Genomic DNA, 15821 nt, shown 5'->3' with positions numbered 1-15821 from the left:
GCGTGCAACAAAACAAACGCAGCGGCCGTGAAGCGAGAGAGGGAAGAAGAAGAAGAAGTAGAAGCACATAACGGGCGACGTGTTGGCCGTTCTTCACAGCACACAGACAGGCCAGAGAGGTTGAGGGTGGCGTGAGTTCTACTTCATTCGTGACGACGGCCGGGTAGGAGGGGGAGCGGGAGGGGGTGGTGAACCGTGGATTGGCACCGCTCCTCGTTGCCTACCGCTGCATCTGGCGTACGCACGAAGTCGCCTGGGTAGCAGTCATAACTCAACGTCCGTGTTCGAAATCCGGGCGATGGCTTAACGGGGGTGGCACGCCTCCCGCCGAGACAGAATCCTGTGCCGAATCTCACGCTCCTGCCCAATCCCCCACCCCGTGTGCCCCCCTCGTGCCCCCCCTCCCCACCCCGTGTGACCCCCGCGTGCCCCCCGCCCCCAGGTGTGCTCGTGCCTGGATGCGACGGTGAGGAGGGACCCGTGCGTGGAGCCGAGGAGGGCGGCCGTGCACGCCGTCACGCTCCTCCTGCGAGGCCTCGGCGCCAGTGTCACAGAGGTGACCTCCGCACCCCGACCCTGACCCCGACCATGACCAAAGCCCTGACCCTAACCCTGACCTTGACTCCGACCCTAACCCTAGGCCTGACCGTAACTCTAACCCCGATCCCGACCCCTACCCCGACCTTAACCCCAACCCCGACCCCAACCCCTACCCCAACCCCGACCCCAACCCCGACCCATACCCCAACCACGACCTCGAGCCCTACCCCAACTCCGACCCATGTGAGATTGCGCGTACGCACACAAAGATTCCCTGAGTAACCTTGAAGAGACTTTTGGGACAAGTCTGCGAGCAGCTATGAAGGCCGGCACGGCACACGTTTGTTTACGCACCGCAGACTCATGTGAGGCCGAGTCGACCTAGGAGAGGCCCAGGACCAGTTCAGATAGTCGTCATTGGTGTTGGCTGTGAGCGGGAATCGAGCCCTCTACCCCGGATTTGTCACGCAGTGCGCTGGCAACTGCACCGCCACTGAGCTTTGCCACTTAACACACAACAACAGCCGCCATTCGCCACTAAGTGGCAGTGACGTCACCACGGCACCTGTGCCAGGCCATATAAACTTTAAGGCCACGTGAAGTGTCAAACGCCCGCTGGCAGGAGGTCACGGGGCAGAACAAGGTGCCATTGGTCGACTGACTGAGATGACTGGCTGATGCACCACCTGTGCCCCCTACTGTGCCAACCTGCTGTGCTTTAGCCACCCGGCGCTCCGCTCGTTGTTGTGAGCGTCGCTCCTCCGCCCTCCGTTGTTGTTGGAGGGCGACTGCCTCCAACTGCCCAGTAGCGTCCTTCACGAGCCTCCTCCACAGAGGCCGATCTTGACACCGCTGGTACCGGTCATCGGCAAGTCCACTCAGCTCCGCGTCCTCCTGTACCACATCACTCCATATACACACACGCACGCACACAAACATGCACGCATCCAGCATATGCGCGCTCACAAGCGATACTTGACCCCGTGACCTCCTGCCAGCGAGCCTTGACAGACACCTCGCGCAGACGCGGAGCGCACCTAGCCTGGCGCGACCGCTGCGAGGACATCGGCGGCAACTTGGCCGCGTGCCGCGTCGGTAAACCCCTCGCCGGGGTTTCCCAAGCTCCAGCGGCGTGCCCGTGTCCCGTGCACCGTGTCCCGTGTCCCGTGCGCCGTGTCCCGTGTCCCGTGTCCCGTGTCCCGTGTCCCGTGTCCCGTGTCCCGTGCGCCGCGTGTACCACGTGACGCGGACAGGGCGAACCGCCTCGGCGCCTCAGGCGAGGCCCGTTTCAACGACCGCCGGGCGCGCTCGGCGCTTGCCGAGTTAATTTGCACCCGTGGCGGGAGGAGCGCGAATTGGTGGAAGCGGAACGGCGGAGCGCGGTGCGGCGACGGGGCGGGGGTCGTCGCGGCCTGAACTCTCCGTCCACGCTGCTGCTGCGGGTGACTCGCCGAGTGCATTCGGCGTCGAACGCGGGGCGGCGGCGGGGGGGGGGGGGGGGGCGGGGGGTCGAGCCGCCCCATGCCGCCCGGCGCAAGGCACATTGAAGCGATTAAACGACGCCGCGTCGTTGGCCCTCCTTGACGGGAGGGCGGTGGGGGGCTGGGAGACCGAACGCAGGCGGTGAGGTTCGGGGGGGGGGGGGGGGGTAGTCGGGGGGGCGGCGTTGACGCCCGCCCGGCGCTCTCCGCTACGTGCGTGCGACGTCACGACTTGCGCACTTCCCCCCCCCCCCTCCACCCCACCCCCCCCCCCCCCCCCCCCGCGGCGCGCTCGCCGCACGGCCCGGTGCCGTCGGCAAACCCTGCCCGGCGGGGGCCCCGCTCGTCCGCGAGCACGTGGAGCTGCTTAGCGCCGCCAATTTTCCTGTTAACCCTCTTCACCCACAATTCCCCGAGTGCCGCGATGAAATGAAAATATGACAGGGGCTGGTGGCGGTGGCGCTGCAAAATTCCCCCCCCCCTCCTCCTCCCCCTCCGTTGGCACTTTGCGGTCATCCTGGCACGTCGGCACTGCCGGCGCTCGCGCGCCGCTTCCCCGTGAAGCCGTCCGGCACAGAAGCCTCGTGACCTTTGAACTCGAAGAAAGTGATCTTGCAAGTGTGGACGTTTCAAATAATATTTAACTTTTGGAGGTTTTACACCGCCCCCCCTCCTCCACCCACAATTAAATTTTGCGTCACTGGACGAAGAATCGTGCGTCAGAGAAGGTCTGGCGGAAGCGGACGTCACAGAGCTGCTTGCGAGACCGCTGTACCTCCCCACGCTCTCCCTGCTGCCGCTGTTTAGAGATGCCGGTCGAAACGGCAGCAAACTTAATTTCGCGTGTTCATTTTTTTTATTCTGGCAAAGCTGTCGGGTTTATAAAGAATGTAACGTATTATACGATGGGGTGTCATGGGTGATCCCCCCCCTTCCCCGCTCCCCGCCGCTCGCCCCGCCGGCTTAGTAACGGATTGCGTGGCTGAAACCCAGATTTGAAATGGGGGATCTTAAGCGATGCCAGCTAACTTGCTCTGATCTCTAAGCAAGCGTAATTAATTGCATTTCACCACGCTCGATGCAAAAGCGGTTGCGACTGTGACCGGTGAATCTTTCGGTGGCCTTGCCGTCACAGGGTGGGGGGAGGGGAGAGGGCCACGTTCAAAACTCCACACAAATGGATTTAAGAATCCATTGCTGCACCTATAACCTCCTGGCCACCTCGCAGCGCAGGCCCAACAACGCCTGCCGTTCCCAGGTGGTCTTTCGTGGCGGTGCGAACCGGGCTGAGCCCTGCTCGGGGCCTCTGAACTCCGCGCAGATGGGGTGCGAGTCTCAAAGGAGTTCCGGGTTTCTGCTTCGTTATTAGTTTCTGTTGGTTTCGACGGCGTGGGGTGATGTCATTTGTTGACTTAGAACCCCCCCTCCCCCACCGCCTGACGGAGCCAATCAACCTTATTACGGTAATCTACCCTTCACCAATCACAAGCAATCGACTCCACGATTGTTAAACCGGATCACGTGCACGGCTGTCCTGATGGCGTCATTGCCACCTACCGAATCAGGACGCCCTGTCGCAGCAGAGCCTGATTGATGCTGGCTGTTGCAACCTCCAGCGAAACGTCGTTCTGATGTTGTCAACATTTTCGTGGCTTTTTCACCGTTCCTCTGTCGTCGGCTGGCGCGGGCCTACAATAACAATAAAAAATAAAACATTTATCCGCGCGACGGTTTAAACCCCCAAAAGAGACGTCACCAGTCGTAGAGTCCCGTCGTTTTGTTCCGTCATGTCCGCTCATGCCCCCCCCCCACCATGCCCCCCCCCACCATGCCCCCCCCATGCCCCCCCCTCCACCATGCCCCCCCCCCCTCCACCATGTCCCCCAACGCGATTGAGAAGCTCGCCAACTCGCGGCCCCGAGCAGCAGGTGGCCGTGCTTCTGCGAGCAGAGGCCACGAGAAGCCACGGCGGACTTTGGGAAGTGAGAGAGAGCGGCAATTCTGACCCCACGTGCCCTCTCGCCTGAGCGAGGCTTTGACCTCACGAAACCTGAAACGCGTTCTTAGCTTGCGGCCTGAGGAAGGGGGGGGGGAGGGGGGCGCCGACGGGAGGCGTTCGCCACGCCGTTCATGCCCGGGGGCCTCACGGGGCCTCGCGGGGGCCTTGAGGGGCCCTCCTGGGCCCTCCTGGGCTCCCCGCATGGTTGTGGTACAATTAACCCGCCCCCCCCCCCCCCCCGTCGCGAGCACGCACGCCCGGCTCAACCCGCGCCTCGTTTCCATTGGAGGATGTTCGATCGCGATGACCTCGGAGACGCGGTCATCGCGATCGAACGTTGCGTCCGGTTTTCATGAAATATGTGCGCGTTATGAATCGTGTTCATCATTATTATTATTAGTATTGTTTAAAAAATGTTAAGGCAGCTGATTTGGCTTTACCCGCATTGCTGCGCCCGGGAAGTACTCTTGTCAGTCTCGTCCACCTGTCTCTCCGAGGACACTTCACATGTTTTTAAGAAAAACTACAAAACCTCTAAACCAATCGTTACAACAACGAGCGTTTATTAAATGCTCCTGAAACACAAATGCTCCGAAACTCGACGCTCACGGATAGCGGTGCCCGGATCTTCGTCCAGTTTTTCTCGGTTTGACAAGATTGGCAAGAAATAACTCTTTGAAAGCATAAAAAAACACTCCTTTTCCCTACAAGTTGTCGTGAAGCCACGTTTACCAGCGCGATTAGCGATGGGCTCTATCTGCCCGTCCTGTCGGGGGAAGGCTGCTGCTATCGTCATGCCCGGACACATCTCCGAAGCAGACAGATTAGAGCGAGAGAGAGAGAGCAGGTCATGCGACACTTTAATTATTATTGCTGCCAGTACAGGTCGAGAGCGAGAAGAGGCGCGTGGGGGCCAGGCAAATTGAGCTATCATTTGTGGTGGCCAGGTTGCTTCTGAAAGGAGATCTATGTAGCTTAGTTGCCCTTACCTGGTAAGGTAAAAAAAAATTGTAGTTTTATAGGTGTCTCGCCCAGTGCCGGATCAAGCTAGTGCGGCGCCTGTAGCGTATGTTATAAAGGGGCCCTAAATTACCAAAAAAAAACGCTTAAATATTAAAACACAAATGTTGAACCTGCATAGTAAAGTAATTGTCTTTTTTCATTTGCTATACATCCAGATCGTACGAAAAATCGCTAACCTTAAACAACCATTTATTATTTTATTCTCATTCTACGTGACTTAAACACCCAGTCGTTGTTCATAAAAGTTGAAGGCGGTGTAGTACTATAGTAATGGAGCAAGTGCAGAATCACTGAACCGGAATTGATAGCTTGAAAGCATTGAGCGCTGGGCCCTTGAAAGTGCGGGGCCCGTAGCTACTACATTTGTAGCCACTTTTGCGACGAGGATTATCCGGCACTGGTCTCGCCGCTCAGAGCTGCGTCGCGTGATGCTCGTATCCTTCGGTGGCCCCAGAGCCAGTCGTGACATTTCCACATTCCTATCGCCGGTGTTCAGGTTGTACATTGAACGGCAATCAAGTGACCACCGCTCGTTTTGTCGTTTTGGCCGGAACGAAAGATGCGCTCGGTTAACCGAGCAACGTTTCGGGCAGTCCGACCACAACACCGCCCAGGAGGATCGCCGCGATTATTATTGCTCGACGCTAATTTTTATATATATAATCCATTTCTCGTAAATCCCATTAGCGACATCCGCGGGATGACGATTACACGAAGGGCACGAGGCCGGCGTCCGCGAAGCGATGACGGGGCCCTTCCCCGCAGTCCGACACGAGTCACGAATCGCTGATGGAGAGCAGACGAGTCGCAGGAAGTGACCGCGAGAGACAGAGCGAGAGAGTGTGAGCTCAAAGCAAGAGCTTTAACTAAGAAAAACCGCACGCAAAAACAACAATGGTGCAACCACAACAACGCAGTACATTACCATCACTGTTGTGTGGTGGGGGAGCGCTGCACTACGAACCCGGCGCCCCGAGTTCAATTCCCACTCACGGACCGGTCCTGGGCCTCCCCTAGGTCGACTCGGCCTCAAATGAGTACCTGGTGCGATCTGTAAATATCGCCACTAGGGAGACAAAGGTGCTCGCTCACAGCACTTGTCCCAACCGCCTGTTGAGGCTGTACGGGGGATCTTTGTCTTTGCGCCACGAACCCGGCGAGTGGAGTTCAACTCCCGCTCGCGGCCAACGTCGTTGACGAGCGCTGCATCTGAACCCCCGGTCCTAGCGCCTCCCGAAGGTGCGGTGTGTAAACAAAAGCACCGGGGAGACAAAGGTGGCCAGGCGTGGTGCTGCTGGCCACACCACCGCCTCGCACACCGTGCCGGCTTTCGCTAGGTGCTCGTCGTGATCGGCGCTTGTCCCGGCAGTCTGTTAAAGGTTACACGGTGTGTGGGGGGTGAGGCGTGGGACGGCGGCGGTGCGGAAACCTCAGGCCTCTTTGTGGTAACCGCAGAGTCATCGTACCGGACTCCGCTCAATTCTCTGTGTCATCGCGTGAAGGCGATACGACAGGCCCCCAGTGAGTCACCCGCTTTGCCGCTCGCTCGCACAACAAAAAAAACGTGCCGGCTGTGGCGCGCGGGGCTCAAATTAAAATAAAAAAAACTCTCGCCGCTCGTCGTTAGCACGGACGACCTCCCCCCACCCCCTCCCGTAACGCGCCACAGCTGCGCACGCCACGATGCCCCGTGGCGGTTTCGTGGGAATAGTCGTGAAAGTTGGGCCGGAGCGGACGGTGTTTCCCATCGCGTCGGGTGCCGTTACAAGCTTGGGTCGTGTCCGTTTGTCTACGCGGCAAAATGAGGCTGGTTCATAATCCCCCCCACCACCACCACCGTCAACGAACTCTCATCTGTGAAAATGTCGTCGCTCGCGCGTGCGCACGTGCCCGGATCGGACACGCGCCGAGACTTTTGAGGGAAGTAAAGAGAGCGCGGGGTGGTGAAGGGTGCACACGTTGCCGAGGCGGATTCGCCGCTCTCCTCCGGTGGCCAAGTCACCGAATAGCAAGGCACCTTCAAGCAGAATCATAATATTGTATGTACACTGCAGGAGGAATCCGATGAGCTATGAAGCTCTTTTTTTTCACCGATGTCCAGTCGGGGCACGGGTGGTAAGAACGTTACAACAACAGACAGTGGTGCAAAGTCTAGGAAAGGTAAACAAATAACCCAAACTCATACAGATACAACAAAAAAATCTCAACGGGGCTGTCCCTCCGAGCGTTATCGTGACGACCACCCTGTTACTGGCGGACGGACGGAGCCGATGCACCGACGATCTCGGCCTCCGTCGGCAAGCGCTGACGATGGCCGTCCGCGCTTCGCAAGGAAGGCGGCGAAGTTTTAAAGTCAAAATGTAATTAGTGTCATCGTCTTTCACCGTCTATCGTACGCACGTCTCCATCTCTCTCCCGGCCGGATGGGGCCGGTGGGGGTGGGTGCCAGTGGTGGCCGCGTAATGAGCGGGGGAATCAGAGTGGATTAGCTTGGAGGGCGAGGAGGTGGCGTGGGGGGTGGTGGCGGCGGTGGTGGCGGTGGTGGAGGCTGAGTCGGGGCAAGCGGGCGGGGACGGCGAGGGTTTCCCGGACACACCTTGCCGCCCGCAGGTCGCCCGACCCCGTCCAGAACGAGCCCCTCAACAATTTAGGAATTAGCTTCGGCGAGGACACTGCGGGATTTTTTGTGGCTGCAGACTTTAAAAAAAGGGGGTGGGGGGGGTGGAGGAGGCGGGGGGGAGGGGAATTAATTTGCCGTTGTACCTCCTCCGTGCACATCTCACCGTCGTTATCATCTTCGTCGCTAAATACTCCTGCTCCCGCTTCCTTGTCCTGGTCCCATCCTCCTCTTCCCCCACCTCCGCTCCTCCCCCTTCCCCCCCCCCACTCTCTCCCCCGCTCTCTCCGTGCCACACGGGGCGAGCGAGCGAGCGAGTGAGCGAGCGAGTGACCGCGCGGCTGTGAATCAGCCGTCCCGCGGGGACGCGCTGGGCAGCGCAAAGCGAGACCAGATGACCGGGACAGAGGGCGCTCCGTGCCTCTCGCTCCCACTCCGCTGCTCCCCCATGGCTTCTGCTTCCTCCCCCACCTCACTCCCCGCTCGCTCCTTGCTTCTCCTCGCTCGCCTCTGTCCACCACGCTCCCTCCTGCTCCCCACCTTTCTGCATCTTGCTCCACCTCCCGCTCGTCTGCTTGGCTCCACGCTCCCCCTTGCTCCTTCTCTCTCCAGCTCCCCCCCCCCCCCCTCTCGCCCCCTCTGTGACTCACTATCTCCCGCCACCGCAAGACGCGTACCCCTGACCGTGGTCTCCCACGCGCACGCGCACACGCACGTATCTGCGCGTCGCGAGATTGATTTATTGTGGGCGCGGTTTTTTTTTCTGCTGAAATATTTCAATTCCTCGAGCCGGTGCCGAGCGCACCATTGCAGTTACGCGTGCGTGATGGTGCTAGCGCGTTCGCGGGTTGTGGAGGGGGGGGTGGGGGGTGAGAGCAGGGGGCAGGACGCGATGCTCGGTCAGCAGAGAGCAGGAATCTGAGAGCATCTGGAAATCTTTTCATTCCGTGGCCGTGCGAACCGTGGTGACGCGGAGCGGCTCGCTGGGCCCCTCGGGAAGGTGCTCGGCGGAGTCTCGAGGCGCGCGTTCGAGAGAGGCCTGCCATCGGCGTGCTCGGGCTTGTGAGAGAGCGGAGGGGGTGGGAAAACCGGAGAGGCTTCCTCCCCCGCCGGAAGAAAAAAAAATCCGCCACGCGTACGGGATGGTGACAGTCCCTAGCTCCCGCACGGGTGGAGTCAGTGATCCATTGTCGTGCTAGCGCTTTCCGGGGTCACGTCGCAAAACCCGCTCTCTGCCAATCGAAGCGTTCTTTCTTTACAAGTCTCCCGCTTTTGGATTCAGGGTTCCAGCGAGGTCGGGTGCATTCGGGGTGACGTTTGGCCACCCTCCCTGCCGCTGCCGCCGCTACTGCTGCTCGCAAAAATAACGAGCGGGCTTCCCCGGCCTGTAAGCTGGCAGGTAAACTCTCGGTAGGCGTTCCGCATGCCTATGGCTGTGGGGGGTGGTATCCGTAGGACAAGCGCCGTTAGCTTTCCTCGAAAGGGCACATTTTTATCGACCCAGGGGGGGGGATGGGCTGAGTTACCACCCCTCCCCTCCCTCCCCACCCCCTTTTGGCACCTCCCAGCGAGAAGGAACTGGGTTCGATTCCCGACTCGGGCACCTTTCTGTGTGGTGTGTTCTCCTCCTCTATCACAGAGTCTGAGACAGCGTGTAGAGTCTGTGTGTTCCTCCTCTATCACAGAGTGCGAGTGAGTCTGAGACAGCGTGCAGAGTCTGTGTGTTCCTGCCTCTATCACAGTGTGAGTGAGTCTGAGACAGCGTGTAGAGTCTGTGTGTTCCTCCTCTATCACAGAGTGAGTCTGAGACAGCGTGTAGAGTCTGTGTGTTCCTCCTCTATCACAGAGTGAGTGAGTCTGAGACAGTGTGTAGAGTCTGTGTGTTCCTCCTCTATCACAGAGTGAATCTAAGACAGCATGTAGAATCTGTGTTCCTGCCTCCTCAATCACAGTGTGAGTGAGTCTGAGACAGCGTGTAGAGTCTGTGTGTTCCTCCTCTATCGCAGAGTGAGTGAGTCTGAGACAGCGTGTAGAGTCTGTGTGTTCCTGCCTCTATCACAGAGTGTGAGTGAGTCTGAGACAGTGTGTAGAGTCTGTGTGTTCCTGCCTCTATCACAGAGTGTGAGTGAGTCTGAGACAGCGTGTAGAGTATGTGTTCCTGCCTCCCCTATCACAGAGTGTGAGTGAGTCTGAGACAGCGTGTAGAGTCTGTGTGTTCCTGCCTCTATCACAGAGTAAGTCTGAGACAGCGTGCAGAGTCTTGTGTTCCTGCCTCCTCTATCACAGAGTGTGAGTGAGTCTGAGACAGCGTGTAGAGTCTGTGTGTTCCTGCCTCTATCACAGAGTAAGTCTGAGACAGCGTGCAGAGTCTGTCTGTTCCTGCCTCCTCTATCACAGAGTGTGAGTGAGTCTGAGACAGCGTGTAGAGTCTGTGTGTTCCTGCCTCTATCACAGAGTAAGTCTGAGACAGCGTGCAGAGTCTGTCTGTTCCTGCCTCCTCTATCACAGAGTGTGAGTGAGTCTGAGACAGCGTGTAGAGTCTGTGTTTCTGCCTCTATCACAGAGTGTGAGTGAGTCTGAGACAGCGTGTAGAATCTGTGTGTTCCTGCCTCTATCACAGAGTGAGTCTGAGACAGCGTGTAGAGTCTGTGTGTTTCTGCCTCTATCACAGAGTGAGTCTGAGACAGCGTGTAGAATCTGTGTGTTCCTGCCTCTATCACAGAGTGAGTCTGAGACAGTGTGTAGAGTCTGTGTGTTCCTGCCTCTATCACAGAGTGAGTCTGAGACAGCGTGTAGAGTCTGTGTGTTCCTGCCTCTATCACAGAGTGTGAGTGAGTCTGAGACAGCGTGTAGAATCTGTGTGTTCCTGCCTCCCTCTGTTCTCCACGGATTTTCTTTGGCTTCTCCTCTTTCCTCCCACAGCTAAAGATCACCAACGCAGTGTCATTGTTAATGTACCAAACGTCCCAAGCTCGCAAGAACCCCCCATGGTGAATAATAGTTTAATTCAATATTTACGATTATTGTGCACACGTAAGAATATCCTTGTCCGGTGAACTCCTCCTATAACCACTCCGCCAATTTCAATCGGTCTATTGGCAACGGTAATCCATTCGCCGCACAAGGTGGCAGCCTGCAGGTCAGCACAAGGTGGCAGCCTGCAGGTCAGCACAAGGTGGCAGCCTGCAGCATTTTGCAGCAGCCCGATATCCGGTTATCCCGATTACCGACTTTCCCAAAATTTCAGGGGGGGCTGAGCCCACCCCAGCCCCCCCTGTGGCTCCGCCCCTGGTCGTGAGCGATCCGGTGCCAGAAAGATGTGGTCGCTGCCTGAGCATACGTCGGCACTGCAAGACAGAGAGCAAAGCGGAAACGGCAAGTGACGAAATCCGCAGTGGGACACCTACTGCTACGGGCGTATCTGCGTATCTCTCCCCATGGATCGTGATTGTGATGATGATGGTGATGACGATGATGATGATGATTGTGCGTCCCGAAAATCGAGAAGACTTTTACGTGAAAGCGTCCTTTCACGTTTCGATCGTCGTTACCGGAGTTATCGCGTGTGTCCCGCCAACAAAAGACAAAGATCCCCCGTATAGACTTCAACAGACTGTTGGGGCAAGTGCTGTTAGCGAGAACCTATGAATGCACGAAGGGGTGGGTGGCCAAGGCCACGCCCGGCCGCCTTTGTCTCCCTAGGTACTCATTTGAGACCGAGTCGACCTAGGGGAGGCCCAGGATCGGTTCAGATAATCGTCACCAGCGGGAATCGAACTCGGCTCGCCGGCTTCGGAGCGCCAACCGCTACGCAGACAGACGGGCGGACGGAGCGGACGGAGCGGGCGGGCGACTAAATGCGTTCGGCCTCGTTTGAGGCCCCTCCCGATGCCTGCTAAGTTCCCCACGCGCACGAATCCCCCCGGGCCATCCGTCCAATGCGCCCCCACACGCGACCCCCGGGGCGAGGGTGGGGGGAGGGGTGGTACCTCCCGGCTAAACAAACGCCGCCCGGAGTCGCTCCCGGTGTTTGACGAACCTCAACGCCGTTTTCACTGTCGCCGACGGAACGTTACCCACGCGACGAGAAGGGGTGGGCGGGGGGGGTGTAACATTTATTCCTAGCTATATATTTTTTTAAAAAATCGTTACTTTCTTGCTGATGCAGGTGTTATTGCGAAATCCTTAGAGGACGGCGGGGGGAGGTAAGGAAAAAAGGAATTAATAAAATCGTGGCGGGGGGGGGCAGGGGAAGAAAGTAGGGGGGTACAGATCGCGGTATTCGACAGCTGCCACTCGACATAACACGGCGGCGTTGCTTGCGGGGACGCTAACAAGCCATTGAAATATATCGCGTCTCGTTAGATTATACAGAACAAATGTTGCTTTTCTCTTGCCGCCTGCCAACCCGCCCACCTCCTCCTCCTCCCCCCGGCGCTGTAGGAAAATGTGAGGTCTGGACCACCTGCAGCTCCGTCGTTTGCAGTTCGGGGTGACAGCAGAGACGTTTTCACCGGCTCGCTGGAATTATTTGATGTTGTCAGGATATTTTCGCTTCTCTCTCTCGTCAGGGTGGTTGTGTGTGTGTGTGTGTGGGGGCGCGGGGTGTAAAAAAAACGCAACCCCCTTCTTTTACATGGGGCAACTGCAATGTTTGGGAGTTTATTTTGGAGCACGCATTGAGGAGCGGTGCGCCCGCTCTCAAGTCGATTGTCGAGGCTGACGCGGAGCGACAGCTGTGATTGTGTGAGGAGTAGCAAGCGGGGTTGTGAAACACCGCGGTGATGGTGGCGTAGATCTCGGTGTGAGTCTACGGGTCTCTCTGTGATGATATGTGTCCGTGTGAGTCTACGGGTCTCTCTGTGATGATATTTGTCTGTGTGAGTCTACGGGCTTCTCTGTGATGATGTTTGTCTGTGTGAGTCTACGGGTCTCTCTGTGATGATATTTGTCTGTGTGAGTCTACGGGTCTCTCTGTGATGATATGTGTCTGTGTGAGTCTACGGGTCTCTCTGTGATGATATTTGTCCGTGTGAGTCTATGGGTCTCTCTGTGATGATATTTGTCCGTGTGAGTCTACAGGTCTCTCTGTGATGATATTTGTCCGTGTGAGTCTACGGGTCTCTCTGTGATGATGTTTGTCTGTGTGAGTCTACGGGTCTCTCTGTGATGATATTTGTCCGTGTGAGTCTACGGGTCTCTCTGTGATGATATTTGTCTGTGTGAGTCTACGGGTCTCTCTGTGATGATATTTGTCTGTGTGAGTCTACGGGTCTCTCTGTGATGATATTTGTCCGTGTGAGTCTACGGGTCTCTCTGTGATGATATTTGTCCGTGTGAGTCTACGGGTCTCTCTGTGATGATATTTGTCCGTGTGAGTCTACGGGTCTCTCTGTGATGATATGTGTCTGTGTGAGTCTATGGGTCTCTCTGTGATGATGTTTGTCCGTGTGAGTCTACGGGTCTCTCTGTGATGATGTTTGTCTGTGTGAGTCTACGGGTCTCTCTGTGCGATGCTATTTGGCTGTGTGAGTCTACGGGTCTCTGTGCGATGCTATTTGTCTGTGTGAGTCTACGGGTCTCTGTGCGATGCTATTTGTACGTGTGAGTCTACGGGTCTCTCTGTGATGATATGTGTCTGTGTGAGTCTACGGGTCTCTCTGTGATGATATTTGTCCGTGTGAGTCTACGGGTCTCTCTGTGATGATATGTGTCTGTGTGAGTCTACGGGTCTCTCTGTGATGATATTTGTCCGTGTGAGTCTACGGGTCTCTGTGCGATGCTATTTGTACGTGTGAGTCTACGGGTCTCTCTGTGATGATATTTGTCTGTGTGAGTCTACGGGTCTCTGTGCGATGCTATTTGTACGTGTGAGTCGTCACGTGCCCCACGGTTTTGTTCTGCCTGGGTGGTGACCAGAGCCGCCGCATACTGACCCCGGATGGGTTTCTAATTTCCCAATGTGGTCATCGAGCCTCCACATCTCCCGCTGTGGGTTTGTGCGGATGCGGTTTCGATTGTTGTGGCCCAGAAGCTTCGCGGGAGCGGTAACATTAACGTCGCGATATGAGGTGGAAAACTTTCTTCATTAAAAAAAAACTCAGAAGGGGCCTGCGCTACAGAGAGAGTGAGAGAGGAGAGCCCTAGACAAGTCCCTCTCTTCCCACGCTGGCGATACCGTCGGAGAAAAGCGGGGAGTGGCCACACTTCACCCCACCGCACGCGACTGGCTTGCCAATTGGCCAACTCCCATGGTATGCTGCCGGTCAGACAGACGTGGCAAGGGATCGGAGAGGCCTGCCCAACAACCCATTGTAATTGACAATAATGTACAGCCCTTTTACTTTACGACCAATACAAACCAAACTCAAATGCGCGAACCACTATACCCGCCGCTCCACGTCAAAGGAAACGTCGACTGATGAGACGTTGTTACAAATGACGTGTCACGCATCGGCCACCGGCTCCGCTGCTGGATGAAGGCCCAGCACACCGCGCCGCACTCCCAGAATTCCCCACGGTGCCGCGGGATGCCAGAATCCGTGACCGACGATACGGTTCAATCTTTTGACGAATCCCCGGTTTCCCCCCGATGCACGTGCGCACACCTCTTCCGGAATTTTTCCCAATGTAAATTCAAGCATTCACCTCTTCTCCCGCGCCAGCGACAAGCTCTGTCATTTACTCCCCGTTAAACAAAAATTTCCACGGAGGGTGGCGGATTCGCCACGGCCCCTTCTTGTTTCGCCGGACCGCCTGGCCGCGTTGACGCGCCGGTTTCTCCGTCGAAATTTCGCCGAGGTGAGCGGGCGGTGGAGAACTTCATTAAACTCGCGCGAGCCCACGCACGCACGCACACACACGCGTGTCCGCCCCCCCCCCCCTAGGCCCCCCGGCCACACCTCCCCTCACCACCTCTGCCTTTCTCGTTGTCGTCCACGTGTCTGGCACCGTCCCAGCTCCTTCACCCCCCTGCCCCCCGTCGTCCTGCAGAATGGAAAGGGAAGGCGACTCCCCCCCGCCCTCCACCCGTGGGCTGTCGGGTGAAATTGAAAGGCAAAACTCAGCTCCGTGTTCACGTTTTTTTGCTCACTCTCTCACTCTCTCACTCTCCCACTCTCTCACTCTCCCACTCTCTCACTCTCTCTCACTCTCTCACTCTCCCACTCGTCCACTCTCTCACTCTTTCACTCTCTCACTCTCCCACTCTCTCACTCTCCCACCCTCACCCTCTCACCTCTCACTCTCCCACTCTCACTCTCCCACTCTCACTCACTCTCACTCTCTCACTCGTCCACTCTCTCACTCTCTCTCACTCTCTCACTCTCCCACTCGTCCACTCTCTCACTCTCTCACTCTCTCACTCTCCCACTCTCTCACTCTCCCACTCGTCCACTCTCACTCTCTCTCACTCTCCCACTCTCTCACTCTCCCACTCTCTCACTCTCCCACTCTCTCACTCTCTCCCTCTCTCCCTCTCTCTCTCTCACTCACTCTCCACTCTCTCACTCTCCCACTCTCTCACTCTCTCAGTCTCTCACTCTCCCACTCTCTCACTCTCTCACTCTCTCTCACTCTCTCTCACTCTCTCACTCTCTCTCTCTCTCTCACTCTCTCACTCTCCCACTCTATCACCCTCCCACTCGTCCACTCTCTCACTCTCCCTCTCTCTCACTCTCTCTCACTCTCCCACTCTCCCACTCTCTCACTCTCCCACTCTCTCACTCTCCCACTCTCTCACTCTCCCACTCTCACTCTCTCACTCTCTCACTCTCCCACTCTCTCACTCTCCCACTCTCTCACTCTCTCTCACTCTCCCACTCTCTCACTCTCCCACTCTCTCTCACTCTCTCACTCTCTCACTCACTCTCTCACTCTCCCACTCGTCCACCCTCTCACTCTCTCTCACTCTCCCTCTCTCACTCTCTCACTCTCTCACTCTCTCACTCTCCCACTCTCTCTCTCTCACTCTCTCACTCTCCCACTCGTCCACTCTCTCACTCGCTCACTCTCTCACTCTCCCACTCGTCCACTCTCTCACTCTCTCACTCTCTCTCTCACTCTCCCTCTCTCACTCTCTCTCTCACTCTCCCACTCGTCCACTCTCTCACTCTCTCTCTCTCACTCTCTCACTCTCTCTCTCACTCTCCACTCTCCCACT

At 57.2% G+C, this 15821-nt stretch overlaps 1 protein-coding gene across 4 annotated transcripts in view; it reads left to right on the top strand.

Annotated features, from left to right (window-relative positions):
* Positions 1 to 15821, top strand: part of TANGO6 (transport and golgi organization 6 homolog) — a 235203-nt gene that overhangs the window by 203882 nt on the left and 15500 nt on the right. For 2 of the 4 annotated variants that reach the window (XM_076053822.1, XM_076053821.1), the window contains exons 20-21: positions 443 to 556; positions 1794 to 1982. In XM_076053822.1, coding sequence (XP_075909937.1) covers positions 443 to 556; positions 1794 to 1982 — 303 coding nt within the window. The remainder of the gene's footprint in view (positions 1 to 442; positions 557 to 1793; positions 1983 to 15821) is intronic. The other 2 variants (XM_076053823.1, XM_076053824.1) reach the window with 1 other exon arrangement.

Source organism: Petromyzon marinus, chromosome 63 (assembly GCF_048934315.1).
Source record: "Petromyzon marinus isolate PM22_M1 ecotype Great Lakes invasive population chromosome 63, UKy_Petmar_22M1.pri1.0, whole genome shotgun sequence".
Lineage (NCBI taxonomy): Eukaryota > Metazoa > Chordata > Hyperoartia > Petromyzontiformes > Petromyzontidae > Petromyzon > Petromyzon marinus.
The sequence above is the reverse complement of the archived record's forward strand: the minus strand, read 5'-3'. Positions and strand labels throughout refer to the sequence as shown.